Consider the following 22,107-nt stretch of genomic DNA (forward strand, 5'->3'; position numbering starts at 1 on the left):
GCCGATACATCCGAGGGCATGGCCCGCAATCCAGGTACAAATGCACAAGGCGGCATAAGGCCGAACATCATCCCACGATGCGATGTCCTCGAGAACCAGGATGTCTATTTGATACTTCAAAGCGCTGTCAAGCACGCCTAAATCTTGGCATATCACAAGCATCAAGGCTCAGATGGTGTCACGCAGCACCTCAAACATTGGCTGCGCGGGCGCGACGGTGGTCGGCGATAGCCCCACAAGACGGTCAAGCTCCATCTAAACGCCGAAAGCCGATGCGCGCGGTCGACCAACGCTTCACCTTCCGACCTGCGTTGAAACCTACGAATAGATAAGACATGCAGTTTCCGAGCAGAATCTATGTAACTATCCACATTGAGTTGGAAGAATACGTACAAGAAAACCACAGGAAATTAACCACTCTACAAAATGGCGCCCCATCCACGCATCCAGTCCAGCGGGTCGTTGAACAGCTTTCACCCCGTGATGGTGACCCCAGTGATCGGCAATGAATTTCTCAAGGGAAGCTGCAACATCGTCGACGATATCCTAAACAGTCCAGAGGCGGAGCAGCGCATCCGCGATCTGGCCGTCATGAGTTCGTCCACCCCAAACCTAATCCCCCCATCCCATTAACGCAAGCACACAGTCGCCGAACGCGGCGTCGTCTTCTTCCGCGCCCAAGACAACCTCACCAACGCCCTCCAGAAGCAGCTCATCCTCCGCCTCGGCGAACTGACCACCCGCCCCACCACCCACGGCCTGCACATCCACCCCGTCACCAACGACGCCCGCGAATTCGGCGACCCGGACCCCGAGATCAGCACCATCAACTCCGAAGGCCGCAAGAAACTGTACAAGGGGTCGGACTACACCAGCCAGGCGGCCGTCTGGCACAGTGACATCGCGTTCGAGAAGGCGCCGGCCGATTTCTCGAGCTTGCGGCTCATCCAGCTGCCCACCACCGGCGGGGATACGCTGTGGGCGTCCGGGTATGAGATGTATGATCGGTTGAGTAAGCCGTACCGGACCTTTGTGGAGGGGCTCACGGTCACGCACGTTGGCGAGGGGTTTCGCAGAATGGCCCAGGTGGGGGGGTTCAAGATGTTTACCGGGGAACGAGGCGCGCCAGTCAATGTGGGCGATGAGTTGGTGGCGGTTCATCCGGTTGGTCTTTCCTTTAGTTCGAATGTGAATGGCAGGTGGGAATGCTGATTATGGGGGTGTAGGTGGTGCGCACGAACCCGATCACCGGGTGGAAGTCGATTTTTCCTGCTGGTGAGTCTGAGGCGCATCCGGAACCCAAGCATAATGCTAACGAGGTCTGCAATCAGGCGCCTTCCCCTCCAAGATCAACGAACTGAGTCGCAAAGAGAGTGCAAACATGCTCCAATATTTCAACGATCTGATCATCCACGGGCATGATCTCCAAGTGCGGTTCAAATGGAACGAGCCCAATGATATTGGTGGGTCTCCATGATCTCTGTGGCTCGATTCATGCTAACAAAGACCAGCCATCTGGGACAATCGCAGTGTCTTCCACACCGCTACTGGCGACCACGAAGGCTTCGGGCCGAGGAGTGGAAACCGGGCCGTGGGGGTGGGTGAGATTCCTTATTTCGATCCGGAGAGCAAGTCCAGGAGAGAAGATCTGGGTATTGAGGATACACTATCCCCTGCGCACTGGTAAAAGTGGGAGACTGGCATATGTGCTTCGAAATGTGGAATGACACTTTCATGATCCTGCTCGTAGTGACAATGATATGTATGAATTATGCTTGAATTTCCGGCCATATCTCGGCGCTATCCTGCCATTGATGTCCACGGAAGGTCGGCCCAGAAATCATCCGTCAGCATATCGCCAAACGAGTGCAGGTTATCTAGCATCTCTTGTAATCCGTGGCATCGTAGGCTCGATTCCTCGTAGGGAATTGAGTCAGCACCGGTAGGTGGGGTGGGTAAATCAATCCATTCAGGAAGGCCATGGGACCCGTGGGTAGCTTGCATTCCAGGACGGGACGCTCCATCAATGTGGCACCATGGCTCGCCGGACGGGGCTGCTGACAGCCCTCCTGTATTGTCGGTCGGCGTGGTGGTGGCATTATTCACGAACTCAATGGCTCTGGTCATGACGGTTTCTAGCCCATCGCGATATCTGCGGAGGGTGGTGTTTCGCTCCGCCATCATAAACATCACCAACGAGCAGGCCCGCAAGTCGTCCGACACTGCCACGCTCCAGAGATGGGGCGCCCGGAAAAGACAGAGACTACTTTGATCAGCCGCGCTCCTCCACTGAGTCTGACAGAGCTTACCACATCGTCAATCCAGCCATGAACAATGAATTGACCAGAAGAAATGAGTACCCAGATGAGTCTCTTTGCCGCAGTGTCTTGAAGCACTGGCACATTTTGCCGGAAACGGAGAGACATTTCTGGATCAGGGGATCCTCACAGGGAAGAATGCTAAGGAATCGCTGTAGTAGCATGCGGATGCAGTTATACCAGTGCATGCGTACGAAGGTTGATTCCTCGGGTGCCATCACAGGTTGAGCCTGCTGGAATTCTTCGAGAGAAGCCATCAACGGGGGTACTTTGGTGATCAATGCTGGTAGGTCTCGATCGACACGGTATATCTCGGAGTGAATTCGAGACATGATGCGCTGAAGTCGGATGGTAGAAATAAATCTACGGAGATTTGGGCCTGGTGTTGGCGCCGTCGGGTCCGAGGGAGTCTGTACCATCTGATCAATTTGCCGATCGTCGTTGGTAGCGTCATCCATGTCAGCCGGTACATCAGCATCTATATCTGTTTCGGCAATGCTGAACGGACGGCCCAGAGACCAACACACGTATCTCTCGACCAAGTATACACTCCAGAACAGGCGACGCCGCAGCTGGGCAGCGTGCGGTCGCATCGCTCGATACTGGCTTTCGCGGTGTAGCCCAAGGTCAACGCAGATACGCATTGCTAGGCCTATCGTATACCACACAGTCGAATGCGAGGCTGAGCGCAAATCATAGAGGACCAGTAACATGATTGCCTCAATTCTCGCATAAGTCGAACTTGATTTGAGGGCGCTGTGGGACTTGGATGCTGCAGTCCAAAAATCGCGAGGGGGGGTTGAGTCATATGAATCAGTCATTTGTAGTATCGAGGCCCCTAAGGCATAGACCATGAAGATCTTGAAAGTCTCAAATCCGCGAATCCCAGCAGGACTGTTCTGGTGGATGGTCTGGTGTAGGTGGTAGATCTCGGAGCGATCCAGAAACGGAAGTCGGGTATGCATGTCTCGAAAAAAAGCATCGATGAGCTTGAAGCCCCCATCAAGACCTGGGAGAGATGTAGTGCTGCTCAATGCAGAGGGGATCGGGGCAATGCCTTCCCTGTGTTGGAAACCAGCATTGATGGGGATGGACTCGGTCCATACGGTATCGTCTACGATACCACCTAGATTCTTCGCGATGGTCCGGCCCGATGACGGCCCCAGATATGCTGGGCCATGGTTGTGTTCGCGACCAAGCGATAACAGGGAGAGGACAGCAGACTGATCCGGGTTGTGATGGCTTGACGCCGTATCCTGATCTGCATGTGGCTCCAGCGATGGGCGCTGTAACGCGGTGGCCAATTGGGATTCGAGCATTTCAATTCTTTGAACCAAGGCTCCCTTGGACATAGCGTGATGCCATGAGGGGACGGTTTCGGAGCGCAAGCATGGCTGGTTAGCGGCCTCACATCCCGCACATGTCGGGTACCCCACACAGCGTTGCTTGCGGCGATGACACCGTTTACAGGACTTGGGAATGCGCTTGCGAACACGAGCCTCTGTGCTCATGATGAAGGGTGAGTGAAGATGTTGATCCATGGAGAAACAAGCCCCGCGGAAGGGCAATTAGAAAGGCTCAAAGGGTCGAAGGTTAGGTTTCCCCGCACTGCAGCACCATTTGGACAACCGAGGCTGAGGCCATCGCCAACCAAACGCACGTCATCCAAGCTAAGGATCAGTTATCTTATCGAGTCTCCACTTTTGATGAACTAGCTGAAGGGGCCATCTGTGAAATGTGCAGACTATGATCGATCTGCACGTGAGTGAGAGAGACGATAGTTGTTCCATGCAAAATGCAATGTAAACAAGTGAGGAAGTGAAGAACAGCAAGTGGAAAAGGGAAGGTTGGTCGACGGCCACGTGATGCCACGTGATGCCACGTGATTGTTCCTCCGCTCCGCTCCACTCCGTCAGCGAAAGAACCAGCACAAGGAGAAGTAACACATGCTGGTTGATCATGCAGCAGGCAGCTACCAAAGAGCTCACTCTGCTGCCTGTCTGAAGACAAGTTAGCAATGAATGCAAGCTGCAGCACAATGCTCGGGACATTTCACCAGCAAATAAGCGGATTCGGCCAGAGTGTCCCGGGTCTGATTGGTGATGGGCTCAGTGATTCTTCCCACCCCTTGCATCGGCTTGCATCCGCCAATACTCAAGGATGGGATGACCTGCTCTGTAGCTGTGTAAGCGTCTTGCTTGTCAGAACTATTGCCCCACGTCGAGGCACGCTCGTGACAAGTACTAGATTGCCCCAACGTTCTTGCAGAACAAGCACATATTTCGACTCCCCACGCGACCGTCTTCTCAGGGACCCAGTACTTACAATGGACTTTGCCATTGGCCGATAGACAGGGCTTTGCCTCTGAATTGGCAAAAGCATTAGCCGGCTATGCGGTCGCGCACCTGTCAGCTTAACAGGGAGTTGAGGCCACAGGGGCATACTGTGATTAGGATGAAAGTGCCGAACAAGAAGGCAGGGACAGTCTGAGTTGAGCTGCAGACATCAATGCTCACCATGTGTTCTGTTTGGCCCACCGGGACACTGTTCCGGAACTGGGAATCACCAGCCTGGAGAGACAGTTGATGCTACCGTCCTTCGGTCTGGCTCTGCCCCTTACATAGACAATAGGCCTGTGCCGGTCACGCGTCAACCCAAATTCGGCGAGGAGCTGCTTTTCGGCCAGTCTCGAGCCTGAACTTCGAAGCTGTCCTGTCTTTGGCACGAACAATTTACTCAACCGCGTGGAAACACGACCGTTGCTACACGGTTGGACGCAGTATTCTCTGACATATCATTGGCGGGTATAGCATGTCTCTCGTGCACACCTTGCTGGGGTTGAAATCATAGTGCAGTTGAAGCAGGAGCTTATGCACTTTGACCTTGCTATTGGACAGGGGGCTTGGCTGATGATATCCAAGTTTGAGGCCAATCACACAACGGTTCAACCACCGCTGCAGCAGTCGGACGTTGACTTATATGTCCCTGGGCCGTACAGGCGGGCGGGCTGGGGTGGACTGGGGCAGTGCCCGCCGAGGGAAATGCTCTCTGGCCTGTCGCTATCCGTATGTCAAGGCGAACTGTGCTCAGGCGAGAAGTGAGTCATCACATTTGATTGGATACACTGGCGTCGAGGTCGATCCTCTGTCGTGAACCATGAAATCAGGGAATTTTGGACGAAAAGAATGGGTTAGAGGTGCAACAGCAAACGTCAGCTGTCAGTTGGTCCTCCCTTACGGAGGTGTCCGGTTTCTACAGGTATACAAATCCTGGACTCTAGGGTCTAAGTATGTCTTTATCACCCTCTTCTTGCGCTTTCCGCAAGTGTTTGTTGAACAGCTACCTCGTCTACAGTAACACCTACAGCCGACCTTGGCTCCCTGGAAATCGGCAGATATCTCTCTGCTACGCCACACTATGGACTCTACTTCCGCAAGAAGGGTGCGCTTAGCATGCGACTCATGCCACAACATGAAGATGAAATGCTCCGGCGGGCGGCCTTGTATGACCTGTACAAGATATAGACATACGTGCATCTACAGTGCTCCCAACCGCATCGGTCGACCTAAGGGTTCCAAAAACAAGACAGTCAGCCCCCCTTCGACGACCGATTCCTCGTCTTGTGCCGGGATATCCCAAGACAGCGAACTGTCCGAGGCATGGAACTGGAATCTGCCACAGTCACCATTACTGACGGGTGGAAATTTCGAGATTCCGACAACGACTCGTCCCGATGAGTTCAGTTTCAGATCACCTTTAGCGACCCTATCGGATCAAGACCTTCATACCAATTTGTCTTCGAGCGCACCTGCTTGTCTGGCACGGACCTACTTGGTTGAATCTGGGGGTACCTCGTCTTCTGCCGCTCCAGTATGTCCAACGGCGGCTTCCTCTTTAATGCGAATCCCAGACCTGGAATATGAAAAACCACTGACACGCACTTGTTTCTCTCTTCCAAGAATAACATACAGGCGTTCTCAGAAGAAGAGTTTTCGTCATTCCCTGCGCCTCTCTCATCGTACCCGCTCCTACAGCCTCAGTCCGATGCTCCAGGAGTAAGGGCCAACGCCAGTATTCCCTGCCACAAGTGCAACTGCGTGGGCGTGCAGGCCGAATCTCTGTCGAGTCTTCGGAAACGGGAAGCTGAGCCCTGTCCGATTGCATTCCCGATCGTCCTTGAAGCGACACAGGATATCCGGATCAGATGGGACGCGCTGCTCGGGTGCTCGCTCTGTCGCATGGACGGAGATCACGTCGCACTCTTACTGCTGGCGATGAGTCTGCGGCTGGTGCTGCGCTGGCTGCAGCTGGTCATCTACGATCGCGTGTCCTTATCCCACGAGCCTCCCACTCCTACTACACATAACACGCCTCAGCACTCCCGCCGCTCGAGCCTCTTGGCCATTGGCGAGGTGCTCTCTCCCAGCTTACACGGAGACAAGAGCCGTTCGGCGAGAATATCCGCTGGCGGTAGGTCTCGCCCGAGGTCTAACAATTTGTCAGCCGATCGCATTCGAATAGGGAGCTACGAGCTGCCTGACGAAGAGAACAAGTTTGTGATGGACATGCTCACTAGCCGTACGCTTGCGCGGCTGAGGCAGACCCAGATCGGCATCACGACGTACTTCCAGCAATTCCAGGGTGGCGTAAACTGTTCTATGACGGGCCAGAAGAAGTCCATCAATCTCGTGCTGGATCATTTGAAACACTCCATCCAGACGACGGAGCAATTGGTGCAGAAGGTTGCGCACTAGATGTACAGCCTCATCGTGCCATATTGTTCTGCGAATGTGGTCCTGATGCCTGAAACATTTTACGTTCTGACTCGATCATTCTTTGGCCAAGTCTTTTCTGGTGCGGATTAATTTGAGGTGTTATTCGCCGCGGCTTACGCTAATTCTAATCCTCACCATAGATTACATACACACTGCTTTTTCCCAGTTGATTATCTCGGTTGCTGGAATAACCGTGCCTCCTTCGGCATCTCGATCGATGGCTAGTGCTTTGCCTCGGGTAATTCGTGTCTACTACACAAGACGAACCGATCAAGAAAGGTTAATTTATGAAATATATATCTGACTGGGGGCATTGATACACGCATCATGTTTGTAATTCCCACGATTGGCCATGTTGGTCTCGAATCATTGCCTCAGGTAAATTCCAATTACATAGTCACGGTTCAGACTTAGAGTGCTCAATTCGATACACGTCGAGCTTTGGAATACTAGTGGTTGTGATTGTGCTGTACGGAATCTTCTTGTACAGGTGACGTAGGAGTCGAAGGATACCGACGAGTGTACTGTCACGTCAACTTGAATCGCCCCCGTACCAACAGTTTGAAATGCCACATCACATCGATTTAACCATGTTCCAAATATTGTTACGACTGTGTATTTGTCTACTCTAGCAAGTGATTTCAACAGCTGTAAGCTAGATAGATAGGTTGAGCTGTACATCAGATGCTGTGTAGTCCAGCTTACAATCCTTGTGCATGAGTGAGATGAAATGTCACACCGTCACGGTACTTTACCTTCCTCCAGCCGTGGTCTGGAGATTTGCCTGAATTGTTGCCTGAAATCTTCCAAGCCGAGTCAGGGGGTGATGAAATGTGCCTCTGCCTGAACAGGCAATCAAGCTGACGAGTCACACATTCCAGTGCCCAACCCTGGCTAACACGTGTTGTAAAAATACAGTGTGAGGAGAAAACTACTCAATGATCAACATGGCGCGGAATGACGCAGGGGCATTGTCCCGACAGTATTCGAATGGAATTCTATACAGCTACCTCGTGTCAGTGGATTCGAGGAATGTTTTCCCCTTCCCCCGCCGTGCCAATGCACACAACTCTACCCCAGCACTCGAACATGTGACTTCGGTCTATCATTCATTATCCATTCTCTAACTAAGCCGCAACTGCATAACATCGTCAACTAAGCAAAACATGTGTATATCGTAATCCCCGTCCCAGACGGCCCATCCCACAATCAATATGGGCTCCATCCCACCCATGCTCACATTGTGCTAGTGCGCCCAATCAGGCCATCCGCAATGCCACCACCATCTAGACAGTGTACTGTCGCTGCAACCACCCGCTCTCGGGTCTCGTCGAGCAGCCCGTCGAGGAGCTGCAGGTGCCCTGGTCATGCACGGCGTACTCGTAGAAGATGTTGGTCTTGTCCTCGATGTCCGAGGCATCCAAGTTGACGGGGTTGTTGTTGATGCCGTAGCCCTCATAGCCGGTCAGATCGGGGTGGCAGCTGGCGTCGTTCAGAGCGGAGGTAGCGAAAAAGGCGGTGGCGTAGTGGTCACTGTGGTCGCCGTCGCCGAAGGTGTTGTGGAAGTCCTGGGTCTTGAGCTCGTCCGGGTGGAAGTCGTCGATGAGGGCCGTGAGGGTGTGGATCAGCTCGTCGCGGGTGTAGGTCGTGCCGGAGCCGTCGATGGTGGTGATGTGGTCGATCGCCCCGTCCCACAGCTTCTGCAGGCTGTCGTTGTTGTCCGCCGCGAACCCGGTGCCGTCCATGTTGCCGTCCGGCAGGTGCAGGAAGACCAGCGAGATCGACGAGTTCTCCGACAGCGTGTAGATCGAGATGTCCTTGCCGGGGATCCCCGCGTCCGTCTCCGTCCAGCTGTTGCCCGCGATCGCCATCCGCGCGTACGCCGCCTGCGACCCCAGCTGCCGGTTCTGCCAGTAGCTGGTCCCCTGCCCGGCGTCGCCGGCCGTGAGGAAGACGGTGCGTACTGCCTGCCCGGAGAGGATGTCGCGGATGAGGTCCGGGCTCAGGAAGAGGAGGTCATCGTCCTGGTGGGCGACGATGTTGAGGGTGTCCGCTAGGGCGAAGGGGACGGAGCCCAGCAGGGCGAGCTTGCTAAGGAGGCTTTGAGGCTTCATGGCTTGGTTGGAGCAATGGACACTGGGTATAGAGGACTGTGGGTATATTGAGAACGCGTGGATGAAAATGAATGAAACAAGCAGAACGCACGGCAGCCCGATGAAGAACTCGAGCTGCAGCAGACGGCAGTGCGTCTTGTTTATATTCTGTTGTATACTTCTCAGAAAGCTCAAACAAGGCCATCGCGTGTCGTATGGCTCGCATTCCGGAGCCTCGGAGTGCCCTAATATAGCCATCACCCCTTGCGTGCTCGGTCTTGATGACGCCAGGCAAGCTACTCATGCTTTGTGAGGCTCGAAGCCATATGACAGGAGATTGTGGAGTGGTACGCGTCCTGGAATACATCTGTGGCTTGAGGAGCTCCGACTCGGATCGACAACATAGCTCTAAAGAAGGAGAAATGGCGCGGTTGAGGTACGCTATGATACCGTTGGGGTTTGGCGGGCATTCCGCGGCTGGAATGAGGATGTAACACATGGAGAGCTTCGGCCGTAGGTCAGAGTAGTCGCGTTGTTCCTTGGACTTGGTTGTTGTGTTGGTTGAGGACTGTTGACGTTTCATGGCTGGCAGCCACTGATTCATTGTATGGCTATTATATGCGGTCATGGGATTATTTCCCAGCCTTGTCGCACGCACAGTCACCGAGCAGGGCGGATAGCTGATCATTTAGTTGAGAATATTTGCCAAGGTAGAAAGTAATTGCTCTTCGAGAACCATCGAAAACCCGGTTTCTAGGATGATTAGGGCAATCTTGCCTCTCTTGGTGAGACGATCTGTCGAGTCAGGGTAACTTTCTAGACGCCGACTCGCACATTAACGCTCAACCTCCTCATAGCAGGCAATAACCTCCAAAAAAAGTACATCACATGCTCACTTCTGTACCGCGAGGAAGTCTGGAGCTGACTGTTTCCAGTCTGTGTGGCGTTTCTAGCTTTGCCGGTCGCAACCAAACGCGCTCCAGCCTACATGCATCAAATTCACGTCCGGTGGCCTTTAGACAAGGCGCTCGCCGGCAACAGTAGCAATACCCTTTTAGAATCATTCCCACCCCCTTTCATTAGACGAAGTCTTTTATTTTAAACATTATATATACTTCAATCAAGCTAAATCGAGCGAATAAACCATCTTGAGATCAAAAATGTGCTGTGAGCTCTCTTCCTCAGCTTATATTGTTCGAAAATATTAGTGCGATGAGGACGGATCGGATTCGAGCGTAAGCTATATTCCAACACTGTATCAAAAAATCATGCGATTCAGCTCCTTCTACAAGAGTGAAGTTTGTTCATGGAGCTACCTTTCTCCAGCATGATTTTGTTATTAAGTTCTATATACTTTTGGTGTCAATGAGAAAGTCCTTGAACGTCATGTGGCAGCTGACCCAGAGCCCCATACAATATCTCAATATATATTGCGGCTCTAATTACCAATCCACTGGTTACATGATCGATGAATGCAAATACCTCGTCGATTTACCGGATATGGCATACAACTATAAGTCTGGTGTTCATCACAAACATGGATGGATCAGGAAGATGTAGAGCGTCAATTTACTCGCTTAACCACTAACAAGTACCTTTTATATGGACCAGGTTCGGGATAGCACGCCTACTGGAGCAGCCACCACCGATCGATCTCGAAAACCCCCAAGCTAGAAGCTGCACCAGATCCCTAGTATGATAGCAATCTCCGGAAGATGGCACCAAAATCCACAACACTCTTCACTATCTGACGAAGCTCTCCATCATAAGATGCAACTCAACAATGAAGCCCGCACCGGTCTCAGATTAGATGCGAATTCCCGCCAAACTCACCGACCGACGACTCCAGCAGAAGACATGATATAAATGGAAGACCACCGTGTACCAACCACTGAGTTCACCCCCCGCGACAACCTCCCACACAGTCACAACCGCGAATCCAGCATCACACCACACCACAACCACCGACCGACCGAGCCCAATGGACCCCAACGTAATACTCGACCACGGCTGGTACGACTACTTTATCCGCCGCCTCGAGGAGGGCGGGTACCGGTACTACCTCGTGGTGGGCCCGCGCTACATCTTCTGGGCGTTCCCGCCGTGGCCGGACGCCCCCATCGTGGCGGTCATCATCCATGCGGACAAGATGGAGGAGCTGATCGACTGGCTGCTCTCGCTGGGGTTCGTGCCGTGCCTGGGGTGTGGACGCCGGCAGATCGGGCGCCACTTCCATATCCAGGACCGTCCTAGGGGGGAGCTGGAGCTGATCCTGTATGTGCTCACCGAGACGGAGATGCTGGATTTGGATGCCCGCCGCGCGGATCGCGACGCCGATTCCCCTGGTTTGATTCGGATCCGGGTTCCCTAGGGCGATCGTTGCGGGTCGGGTTCCATGCCACTGCAGTGTTGTGACTTGAATTCTGCCTCATCAGAGTTGAAAAACGAATCAGTGAGTGTGGTAAGCTGTTTCCTGCTAGGTAGTCTAGTTCAATGAAATCCAACTCCTGATCAAAACAATCAAACAATCAAACGCTCCCCGTACCAAAAACCTGCATGGTCCCATCATATATCCACTATCGCTAAACACAACCCTAAACAACAGGTAGACCCCAACCTCACCAAGTGATACTAACCAACCTTCCCCAATACCCCCCAGCCCACCCAATCCCCATCCCCTTAACCTTCTCCTTGACCTGGACGGGCCCGTCGAACGCCAGCACGGCATTCTCGAAGATCCACCGCCCGACCTCCGAGCGACTGATGCCATACCCGACGGCGGGCTCCTCCTCCGTCCCGACGCGGACCTTCTTATCCTTGCCCTCGACCAGGAAACTCGGCCGCACGACCAGATAGCTGGCCAGCGCCCGGCCGTCCCCGAGCGCCGCATCCGCAAGAATCATCGCCTCCATCGCCTTCTTGTCCGCGTGCGGCACCTTCAGCATCCAATTGTACAGCGGCAGCATCATGACCGGCACGTCGCGCTTCGAGTCTACGCCCGTCGTGCTGATGACGGCCAGCTTGGGCTTGCCTTGCCCTTGGTTCTCGTTCTGGAGAGCCTGCAGGGTCGCCAGCAACGTGCGCATCCCGTCCTGGCACACGGTCGGGTTCTCGAGGGTCGGGTGCAGCAGATTCGAGAAGTTGGGCTTGCTGCCGATGCCGCTGATGATCAGGTCGACGGTCTTCGGGGCGGAGGTGCCCGGGGTTGGGTCCGGGGCGAGGAGGGTGGTGCGCACGGCGGCGGTGTCGGTGGCGCTACCCTGGATGATGTGCAGGTTTTTGAGGGCCGGGGCGGGGAGGTTGTAGGGGGCGAGCAGGGTGGTTAGCTTTTCGGGCGTGCGCACGACTGGAAATTGTTAGTGGTCATGACAGAGGAGGTGGTGGTGGTGTTTTTCTTTTAGGGTTGCGTACTTGCGTTGCACTTATACCCGGCTTGGAGGGCGAGGACGAGGCAGTGCAGGGTGCAGCCGCCTGTGCTGCCGAAGAAGGCGATCGTGGGGAGGGGGTCCGGAGAGGTCATTTTCGGGGATTGATACAGCAAATAAAGAGTTGAGGTTTTGGATTCTGATTTGATTTCAACTATTTTGAAGTTGTATGCCAGGACATATTTATATGATGGATAATGTTTCTGTTGCCGTGGTCAGCCTTGTGTTGGTGCTACCCGGGAAAATGCTCCGCGCAGGGACGGAGACTTTGGCGAGCCGTGATGTTTTGGCCCCGACTCCGCCACTTTCCTCGTATCGAATAGTTACTATACTTCCCCACTGGAACTGTAACCGAAATGACGTTGTTTCATGATCACAGAGGGCAAAACTACACTAACGTCGTAAGTCATGTCACACGCACCAGAACTGCATGCTATGCTACTCCCCCCTCCGCCAAGGGAACCCCCGTTCCTTACACCCATCCACCAACTGAAAATACCACCGATGCGCCGATAGCTCCCTCAGCGAGGGCGAGCCCGTGCCCGTGTTGCCAGCATAATTGACCGAGCCCTCGTAGACCGCCACATCCTGAGGGCGCACGGTGACATTATCTCCGGACAGGATATGATACTCGGGGCTGATATGCACATAGTTCATGATCAGCAGCGGCAGCTTCGGGATTGGGTCGTTCGTATGTGTGAAGCGGTAGTTGCCGCCCTGATTGGTGATGAACTGCGCTAGCGCCTCGTTCCCCACCCGCGGCGACGCGTAGGCGTACAGCGCCGCCTTGTACCCGCGCGTGCGAAGATCCGCCGCTGCCAGAGTGGCAACTGCCGCGCCAAGACTGTAGCCCACCAGCACCAGGTCGTAGTCGCTGTACGCATTCTGTAACTGTTCGAGTTGTCGGATCACGTCGCTGCGAATCAGCCTCCATGAGGTCCAGAAGCCCAGCTCGGCTAGGCAGCCGTTGCACAGCTGGGGGTCGGTGAAGACGAACATCACGTCCGCCAGCCAGTTGCGCACCGAGTAGGAGCCGCGGAACGAGATGATGCGGCGGCGGTGCGTGTGGTCCACGGCTATGAAGCCAGCGGTATCGGTCATCGTGGCACTATTCGTCGAAACGATTAGTCGAGACCCGCCCCCAGGGACATCGCGGCTGGATGGTATACTTGGAGAAGGCAAGCGCAATACTCGTGTTGGTGGCCTCAATGGCTGGGCAGCCGCGGTCCCAGCACCGGATCCTCGCTCCCGAGGACTTGGGATCATAGTTGTTGCTGCAGTAGGCGGCGTCTGCATACTGTGCCCAGAATGCGAACTCGGAGAGTTGATGGGAGGAAACGTCTGACTGGGATCAGTGACCAGTTGATAAGAAATGATGGAACGCGAATACATACCGCGCGCCTGCAAAGCAGGAAGGGCCTGGCTCAGCGATGCCAGCATCGAGAGCACGGCTAGAAAGCAATTGAGAAGGGCCATCCCGTGCTGGGAGGAGACTGAAGATCAAGAGTAAATGGCGGAGATGCTGTCCGGGGAATTGGAGATTGGGTCGGCTATATTGGCTTTGGCTTCTCAGGCCCAGCCAGGTGCAAACCTTCAGGCTTGTTCTGCAACGTGGAACACCATAGCCCTTCGACTCCCAGAGTCAGGCTCCGAGCTCACTTACTTGACAGGATCGGAAGAACCGAATGAGATGTGTTCATCTCAACCCCGCCCGGATGGAGAAGGCGCAACCAGTGAGACGGGCTCGACCGATGCCCAAAAATGGCAGCTTCCTGAAGAAATGATTGCCGGAGGGCTGCTCCGGCATTACGTCGAGGTTGGCTCAGTCGTCTATCAATGCACATCTTGGCAGGTCGACCGACCCAGTAAAAGATTCCGATGACTTTGAAGGTTCCCTGGGAGTGACTCGGCCCACACAGAACCCTAGCAAGGGATGCGCATAAGCCACGATTGAGTTTCTCGGGTCACGCGCGGAATGTGCGGTCGCTTTCAGCAAAGTCAATTCATATGGATGCAGTCACCCAGAAAGAGTTATAAGAATCAATCCAGTGATCGCATGGCACCCATCGACCTTTGGACGGACCGACAGCGAGCAGTGCGTCCACTCTCGGGAGAATTGCCGTGCGGGGAAGTGATCGGGGAAGTTAGCATGTGGAAATCGCCGACTTCTTTATAATATTGATACATGGCATTGAAGATCTGGTCTCTGGGTATGTGCAATTCAATGTGTAAGTGAATCCTAAAGTCTCCGAGGCCAGCCGAGAGCTCCCATAGGGTTTCGAGATTCCTGTATTAACATTGGCTTGCTTGCTCATTCGCCTGCACAAACCATCCTGATGACCACTGCAGTCTGTCGATGATGCTCACGAATAGATGACTGTCGAGGAGATGCCAACACGTCGGTTCGGAGGTGTCACAGAAGCAGTGACACGGTGACAAGCAGAACCCAACGGTCACGTGATGTAGGAGAAGTCCCACATGTGTCGACGTCCGAAGCCACAGGCAGAAAACCAGACAGACCTTTTTGTCTTCCAATAGTTGAAGACACTCTTGTCAATAGCGCCGAGAAGCAGCAGACCTCGGATTGATGTCACACTCAGCTTGGGCCGCGGCTATGGCTGACAGCGGCTCCCTCTTGGCCTCGTACAACGTGAGGTTATCCAGTGTTTATCCAACCTTCCACCCCGCATCGTCTCTTTGGATGGCAACATCCCCGCGACTGTATCTGTTACTGGCCAACGTGGCTTGACAAGCACACTTGTCCGACCGTGGGACATATCCAGTGAATCAGGTGCCAACCCGGTTAAGAACAGTTCAGCAAATGCACTGCGACTCTTAGATTGCGAGGCTTAGGTTTGGCTGTTTATCAAAGGGCGAGAGTGAGCTCCAGAAAGATAGTCAGCACTAGCCCTGTAGATGAAAATCAAATTTGGAGACAAGCGACGGGCGTCACTCTCGGCCGGCACCTCCACATGGCCGGGAGAAGAATGTCTACCTAGCTCTTTCTACGATACTGTATGACACCCTCCATTCAGGTCCAATCTGGCCACGTCATTTGATTAGAAAATGATTAATGAGCCGACCAATGATATTCGACAGACCGGGAGCATACATCGCCCCCAAATAAGGTTGGGATCCTACAATGGTGCCTAGTTGGCATCATTCGGGTGCAATCAGCTTTGACGTGCTCGGGTCAATTCTTTGAACGGCGGTCCCTTCCCGTGTGAAAAGCACCATTTCGGATGTTTTCGCATGCCTGCTTTGCTTGTTCGATAATGGCATCTTCCACAAGAAATTAGGCTATAGGATGCCGTGCAGAACCTCACCAATGGTATTTTCCCCGAAGATGACCCGACCACCACAGGAATACTAGGTAGTGAGACAAGGTCAATCTATCATCAACTCAATTTACTCCGAAGCGATGCACTAGATTAGAGGCAAGTTGACTAGTACCTTATCATCCTTCCTGAAGATTATCCAGCACGGCAACGACTCCACCCTTAGTGTCTTGGTCCCTGGCTTAGGCAATCTATCTGACGCCAGAAGAGGGAACTGGGTCCGATGACAAACTCTTAGTCAGGAGGACGAAGATTTAGGCAGCTGAACTAGGCTCGAATCAGCATTCAACCAGGGACTGGACCCTGATCGACTGTAATCTATCCGTGCCGGGCCGGAACACAACCAGTCAATTCGCTCCTCGGCATGCCGAGTCCGGTGGAGTCCGATTGATAACCTTCAACGTTGCCTTCACCGGATACCCGTTTTTTGTTTCAACGTCAATGGCGTGCTGGGTTCCACTTGACAGTCTTTCCGCGGAATTATCCCGTCGCTGACCGATCGTGTGTGTATCTTTGTCTAGTTCAGGTGTGAAGAGAGAGGGAAGGGAAGGCGGAAACCGCCCGCTCAGCCTCAGGGGTAGAGCTATATAACCCTGATGGAAGCAGGTGAACATTGCAAGAATCACCAGGGCCAGACATCTGTTTCGCCATGTTCCGACCGGTTTTTCTCCTGAGTGCCCTGACGGCGGCATTGGCCTCGCCCATCACATACGCCTCCCAGGCCGAATACGACTACATCGTCATCGGCGGCGGCACCAGCGGATTGGTCATTGCCAATCGCCTGTCGGAAAACGCCAATGTATCTGTCCTCGTGATTGAGGCGGGTGATTCCGTGCTTCATAATGCCAATGTCACGGCCGTGGACGGCTATGGCCTGGCGTTTGGCACGGACATCGACTGGCAGTACCAGACGGTCAACCAGACCTATGGCGGCAAATCTCAGATGGTCATGCGTGCTGGTAAAGCCTTGTCTGGAACCAGCGCCATCAACGGTATACTACATCCCATTATCATCTCTGTCTCTCAGACATGCTTACTGACTCATGTTGTTGTTTCTGCTCAGGGATGGCCTACACCCGTGCCGAAGACGTGCAGATCGACGCCTGGCAGCAGATCGGCAACGAGGGCTGGACCTGGGATAGCCTGTTCCCCTACTATCTGCAGAGTGAGAATCTGACCATCCCAACCCGCAGTCAGCGCCTGGACGGGGCGACCTTCAACATCTCCTACAACGGCGAGCAGGGTCCTCTGACGGTGGGCTGGGGCGAGATCCCGACCAATAACCTGACTGCCACGATCAACGCTACCTTCCAGGGCCTGGGGGTCCCCTGGTCTGAGGACGTGAACGGCGGCAAGATGCGCGGAATCAATGTCTACCCGGCCACCATCAACGTGGCTGCCAACGTGCGCGAGGACGCCGCCCGCGCCTACTACTGGCCCGTCGCCGCGCGACCCAACCTGCACCTGCTGCTGAACACCTTCGCCAACCGCCTGGTCTGGCAGGATGAAGCCCCCAAGGGCAAGGCCGTCACCGCCGCCGGCGTGGAATTCACCACCGCCAACGGCACCACCACCATCGTGACTGCGCGCCAGGAGGTCATCATCTCCGCAGGCTCCCTGAAATCCCCAGCCATCCTCGAGCTTTCCGGCATCGGCAACGCCACCCTCCTGCACAAGCACAACATCACCGTGCAGGTGGATCTCCCCGCCGTCGGTGAGAACCTGCAGGATCAGACCAACACACACGCTGAAGCCGCCACGCACGCCACCCTGGCCGGCACCAAGTACGTCGTCTACCCGGACATCTACGACGTGTATGGCAACGAGACCGCCGCCGTGGCTGCCTCCCTGCGCAAGAAGCTGGACGACTACGCCCACGCCGCTGCGGCGGTCAGCCACGGCGTCATCACGGCCGCGCACCTCAAGGAGCTGTTCGAGGTCCAGTACGACCTCATCTTCACCCAGCGAGTCCCCATCGCCGAGATCCTGTACTACCCCGGCGGCAGCGCGAGCATCTCCTCGGAATCCTGGACGCTCTTGCCTTTCGCGCGTGGCAATGTGCACATCGCCTCGGCGGACCCTGCCGCCATGCCCGCGATCAACCCCAACTTCTACATGTTCGACTGGGACCTGGACAGCCAGATTGCTGTGTCACGGTATATCCGGGAAACCTTCCACGCGCAGCCGCTGCAGGGGCTGGTGGAGGGGGTGACGGTGCCGCCATTGGAGGATGATGCGTCAGACGAGGAGTGGAAGGCGTGGTTGCTGGATGGGAACTGTGAGTCTGCTAGTTTTTTTTTTTTTTTTTTTTTTTTTTTGTTTGTTTCTTATCTCGTATCAAAGAGGATGGCTAATGGATGCTTGGACAGATCGCTCGAACTTCCACCCCGTCGGCACCGCCGCCATGATGCCCCGCGAGAAGGGCGGCGTCGTGGACCCCAGCCTGAAGGTGTACGGCACCCGCAACGTGCGCGTCGTCGACGCCTCGGTGCTCCCCTTCCAGGTCTGCGGTCATTTGACTAGCACCTTGTATGCAGTCGCGGAGCGGGCGGCGGAGTTGATCAAGCAGGAGTCTGCTTTGTTTTAGACTGGTCATTGTTTGATTGTATGTTAGAGAATGGCATGGACGTGATTTGATAGAGTATCTGTTTGGGTCCTGTTACGATCATTGAATATGGTTTAACTTGCTGTAGCATAGCACAAACCTTCCTACACCCGCCTGTCGACCTCGAACCAAAAGCTCCCAAGTCCATCCGGTTGTTTATTTATCTATCTATTCATCTGTATCTTCATTTAATCTTCCTGGCCTCTCATATTGTGCCGCAGTATGCAACAGTACTTCTCGCCTTGTCACCCTCCTGCCCTATAGGCACAGTGCGATGACTATGTCAAATTCCACCCATGTTGTATTCTGGGACCGCTCTTGGAGAAATCAGTATAGGAAGTGGAGAACCCAAAGCTTTTGGAATTATCGGTGGCGAAGGTGAATGCCTCCTTGATTCTCAGTAAAGCTCATTTCAAATGTCCTGTCATTACAGTACATTACGCATTACCCTGCGTGCATTTCCGCCTGAGAGAGAAGAGGGGTAGGGGAGAGAGGGAGCTACAGTACAGTACAGTACCATTAACATACAAGGACCTCTGTCAATTTCGGTGACCTGTTTTCACGTGATCCTCTCCCTTCGGAGGATGAATGAGTGGATATCCATGATCCAGTTTCCCGCTTCCCATTCAATCTCCCTACAATTGACTTACTCGTCGTGGGACAATCCTCGCTCATTTGCCGACCGTTCTCAAACGTGGTCCGCATCTACCTACTCTGTTTCGCAATGAGTCTTACATGTTCCCGTTCCAACTGCATACCACAGTACAATGTCAGGAATCAGACTGATAAGCGAGTCCACCTATGTCTTCCTCAACCTCACGGACAACACACTGGATGATGTTGACGAATCCCTGCGGCTGGACAAACAATTGAAGCTCGATCCTCATTCTGCGCGCTACGGGCTTGGTTCTCTTGAGAAGCTCCCACTCGGGATTCTCCACCTCACCCTCCTTGCGCTGGACATACGGTCCATGACGGAATTTCGTCGCGTCAACAAAAGAGCCAGGCTCGTCACGGGCTCGATTCCGCAATATCGCCAGATCCTCGCGCACACGCCCGCCGCCCTTCGCGGCAGCCTCAACCTCGAAACCGCGCGGAATTTCTCCTGCCAGGCGCTGTACGAGACACTCTCCACCGCCGAGTGTGACGGGTGCGGCGATTTCGGCGGCTACCTCTACTTGCTCACCTGTCGCCGCGTGTGTTTCCTGTGCCTCACCGAGAAGACCGACTACCTACCCCTTGTCCCGGAAGGATGTGATTCGCAAATTCGGGCTGCTGGGCCCGACTCATCTAGCGCGTCTGCCTCACATGAAGAGCTTCCCGGGCCAATACTCGCCTCGAGGGATCAAATGTCGACGCCGTGAGACCTTGTTCGATCATGGCTCCGCACGAGAAGCGGGATTCGCTGTCCATGGGACAGCCGAGGCGATGGAAAGGTACGCGTCGGAGATGATCTCCAAGCAACTCGAGGCTTACAATTCGCGACTATCTGTGCGCCAACCGAGTCAGAGGCCCGGGCGGCCCCCCAGATCTGCAGACGTTTTCGATGGGCATTGTTCGAATCCCAAGCGTTTCGTGGAGATTATACGGGCGCCATTCTTCAGCCGCAATACGCTATCCCCCGAATGGGGGTTTCACTGCTTGGCTTGCAAAGCCCATCATTATCGTCGGCCGCTTCACTGGCGTCGGAAAGTATACTATCGAGAGTTACCGAGACCATACCAGAGAATGTGGGAAAGTGGTAGGGGGGAAGCACGTGCGGTGAATCAGCCAGGAGTAACCGTTGCATCTGTAGGCGAACTAGTATCCGGGGCATTTAGTAAAGGATACTCCCGGCAAAGGTCATTGTAGCACAATCTAGCTTACCAATTGTTCTTTGTAAGGGTTTACATTAAGAAGGTTCGGGTGTAGAGAGATGGGCTTTTGCCGCCGGGAAATACTTTATACGTGAGTCATCGGCTCTGCGGGATAAGCACGCTTTGGGAGTCCGTCGGTTAGAGGCGCCAGAAGCCTTCCATGATCTGCGCACGGTGTTGCTAGCACTATAGTGACTTTGTGCGCTCAAAGACAGGGGAGGAAGAAACGCAAAGAGGAACAGATAGAGGGAAAAGATACCGACTTTATCAAGCACCCAGCTGAGAATTCCTATTGCAGGATATAGCATGGCTCTAGGCAGTATCGTCCGCAGGTGCACAGTCGAACAAGCCAATGACAATTGAATCTAGACTCTTGACGAATTATAGCTTATAACCTGAAGAGATGTACCACCCAAGCCCTGAGCACCGCCAGTCAAAGACATGGTCAAAGCCTAGGCAGCTCCAGATCGACCTTCCGCAGCACCTCCAACATCTCCCTCCACACCTTCTTCCTTGTCCTGACCCCCTCCTTACTAGTGACAATCTCTCCCGGACTGCAGCAGAAGCATGTTAGCACAGATCAGCCTCAATCCAGGCCATACGTACTCAGCAACAGCCTGATTCTCCAACCACCCCCCATGGGATTCCACCTCGCTCGCCGCCGCATCAACAAGCGCCTTGCCCCCTTCTTCCGTTGTCCGCCCAGTCAACCACTGCATCACCCGCAGCACCACCGGTGCCTTCTCCCTCGTCAGGAGCTCCGACTTACAAAACCCCGGCGTCACCGCATTGACGACCACCCACGGCGTGCGCGCTGCATCCTCCCTCCGTGGCACCATCTCCGCCAACTCCAGCATACTATACACACCCAGCAACTTACTCACCGCATACCGCTCCGCAGGGCCGTTCGCCGCCGCCGACCTCTCCCACTGCGTCCGATCATTCAACGCAGCCAGAGTATTCTCCTGGTAACGCTCCAAAAGCCCCGCCGACATATGCACATCACTCGCCACGATCACCAAATGCGAGAGCAACGTTTCATCTTCTCTCGCCTGCGCAAGCAGCACGTTCAAGACCCGTAGACTCAACAACGCCGTCGCCAGCCCGTTCACCTGGATCGTCCGCTCCCACCCGTCCTCCGTCACATGCCATTCGCCTGACGCCATCCCCGCGTTCATGATCGCGACGTCGATCCTCCCTTGCCCATCCCGGAAGTATTGTTCTACTCGGGCAGCGAAGGCTTTGACGCTGGCGAAGGAGGCTAGATCTAGGGCCCAGAGGTCGATTTGGCTGGGGTGGGCGCCGGTCGTGCTGAGGAGGTCGGCTTTGGCGGCTTCGCCTTTGGTCAGGTCGCGGACACCGAGAATGACCTTTGCGGCGTGGAGGGTCAGTGCGTGACGGGCGGCTTCGAGGCCAACGCCGGTGTTGGCGCCGGTTATGAGGAGGGTTTGGTTGGCGAAGGAGGTGGGTGCGGGGAGAGTGAGCGGGTGGAAGGGTTGGGCGAGGAGTTTCAGCATTCTTCGTTTTGGGTGGACCTTCTTTATTGAATAGGAATGAGTTGGAACTGAACATCTGTCAGTAGGTGTCTTGGAGCCATGAGCAGCTGAATTTATACTGTCGTGAAGTCGACATCTATATCGTGGATTAGCGGAGATTCGGAGATAAGCTCGCCAGGCGCCAGCCTTATCGGCGCTTGC

At 54.4% G+C, this 22,107-nt stretch overlaps 9 protein-coding genes across 9 annotated transcripts; 4 read left to right on the top strand and 5 right to left on the bottom strand.

The window, feature by feature from the left end:
* Window positions 1–167: 167 nt before the first annotated feature.
* BO72DRAFT_421836 (TauD/TfdA dioxygenase family protein) lies at window positions 168–1,687 on the top strand (the record flags this gene model as incomplete). The annotated part of the gene is made up of 5 exons (XM_040942784.1): window positions 168–595; window positions 647–1,164; window positions 1,227–1,275; window positions 1,332–1,463; window positions 1,512–1,687. Exons 1-5 carry the CDS (start codon window positions 427–429, stop codon window positions 1,685–1,687), a joined length of 1,044 nt encoding a protein of 347 aa, XP_040804830.1. The 5' UTR covers window positions 168–426.
* Window positions 1,688–1,800: 113 nt separating this feature from the next.
* Window positions 1,801–3,829, bottom strand: BO72DRAFT_370200 (uncharacterized protein; the record flags this gene model as incomplete). Its single annotated transcript, XM_040940948.1, has 2 exons — window positions 1,801–2,263; window positions 2,310–3,829. 2 exons carry the CDS (start codon window positions 3,827–3,829, stop codon window positions 1,801–1,803), a joined length of 1,983 nt encoding a protein of 660 aa, XP_040804831.1.
* Window positions 3,830–5,789: 1,960 nt separating this feature from the next.
* BO72DRAFT_524784 (uncharacterized protein) lies at window positions 5,790–7,332 on the top strand (the record flags this gene model as incomplete). The annotated part of the gene is made up of 4 exons (XM_040949905.1): window positions 5,790–6,188; window positions 6,290–6,788; window positions 6,840–7,172; window positions 7,234–7,332. The coding sequence occupies 3 exons, from the start codon at window positions 5,790–5,792 to the stop codon at window positions 7,070–7,072; spliced, it is 1,131 nt and encodes a 376-aa protein (XP_040804832.1). The 3' UTR covers window positions 7,073–7,172; window positions 7,234–7,332.
* A 764-nt stretch (window positions 7,333–8,096) lies between these two features.
* BO72DRAFT_444842 (uncharacterized protein) lies at window positions 8,097–9,301 on the bottom strand. The gene has a single exon (XM_040943912.1). It carries the CDS (start codon window positions 9,205–9,207, stop codon window positions 8,380–8,382), a length of 828 nt encoding a protein of 275 aa, XP_040804833.1. The 5' UTR covers window positions 9,208–9,301; the 3' UTR covers window positions 8,097–8,379.
* A 2,503-nt stretch (window positions 9,302–11,804) lies between these two features.
* Window positions 11,805–12,706, bottom strand: BO72DRAFT_524786 (NAD(P)-dependent oxidoreductase; the record flags this gene model as incomplete). The annotated part of the gene is made up of 2 exons (XM_040949906.1): window positions 11,805–12,532; window positions 12,598–12,706. 2 exons carry the CDS (start codon window positions 12,704–12,706, stop codon window positions 11,805–11,807), a joined length of 837 nt encoding a protein of 278 aa, XP_040804834.1.
* A 343-nt stretch (window positions 12,707–13,049) lies between these two features.
* On the bottom strand, window positions 13,050–14,087 carry BO72DRAFT_421843 (lipase family protein; the record flags this gene model as incomplete). Its single annotated transcript, XM_040942785.1, has 3 exons — window positions 13,050–13,719; window positions 13,781–13,952; window positions 14,006–14,087. 3 exons carry the CDS (start codon window positions 14,085–14,087, stop codon window positions 13,050–13,052), a joined length of 924 nt encoding a protein of 307 aa, XP_040804835.1.
* Window positions 14,088–16,598: 2,511 nt separating this feature from the next.
* Window positions 16,599–18,536, top strand: BO72DRAFT_474930 (GMC family oxidoreductase; the record flags this gene model as incomplete). The annotated part of the gene is made up of 3 exons (XM_040947302.1): window positions 16,599–16,941; window positions 17,013–18,227; window positions 18,319–18,536. The coding sequence occupies 3 exons, from the start codon at window positions 16,599–16,601 to the stop codon at window positions 18,534–18,536; spliced, it is 1,776 nt and encodes a 591-aa protein (XP_040804836.1).
* A 667-nt stretch (window positions 18,537–19,203) lies between these two features.
* Window positions 19,204–20,334, top strand: BO72DRAFT_444843 (uncharacterized protein). The gene has a single exon (XM_040943913.1). It carries the CDS (start codon window positions 19,322–19,324, stop codon window positions 19,916–19,918), a length of 597 nt encoding a protein of 198 aa, XP_040804837.1. The 5' UTR covers window positions 19,204–19,321; the 3' UTR covers window positions 19,919–20,334.
* A 480-nt stretch (window positions 20,335–20,814) lies between these two features.
* BO72DRAFT_261738 (putative short-chain dehydrogenase) lies at window positions 20,815–22,055 on the bottom strand. The gene is made up of 2 exons (XM_040940128.1): window positions 21,017–22,055; window positions 20,815–20,964 (listed from the first exon to the last, which is right to left on the bottom strand). The coding sequence occupies exons 1-2, from the start codon at window positions 21,925–21,927 to the stop codon at window positions 20,856–20,858; spliced, it is 1,020 nt and encodes a 339-aa protein (XP_040804838.1). The 5' UTR covers window positions 21,928–22,055; the 3' UTR covers window positions 20,815–20,855.
* Between the last annotated feature and the right edge of the window lie 52 nt (window positions 22,056–22,107).

The sequence above is a fragment of the Aspergillus fijiensis genome (assembly GCF_003184825.1).
Source record: "Aspergillus fijiensis CBS 313.89 unplaced genomic scaffold BO72scaffold_7, whole genome shotgun sequence".
NCBI lineage: Eukaryota > Fungi > Ascomycota > Eurotiomycetes > Eurotiales > Aspergillaceae > Aspergillus > Aspergillus fijiensis.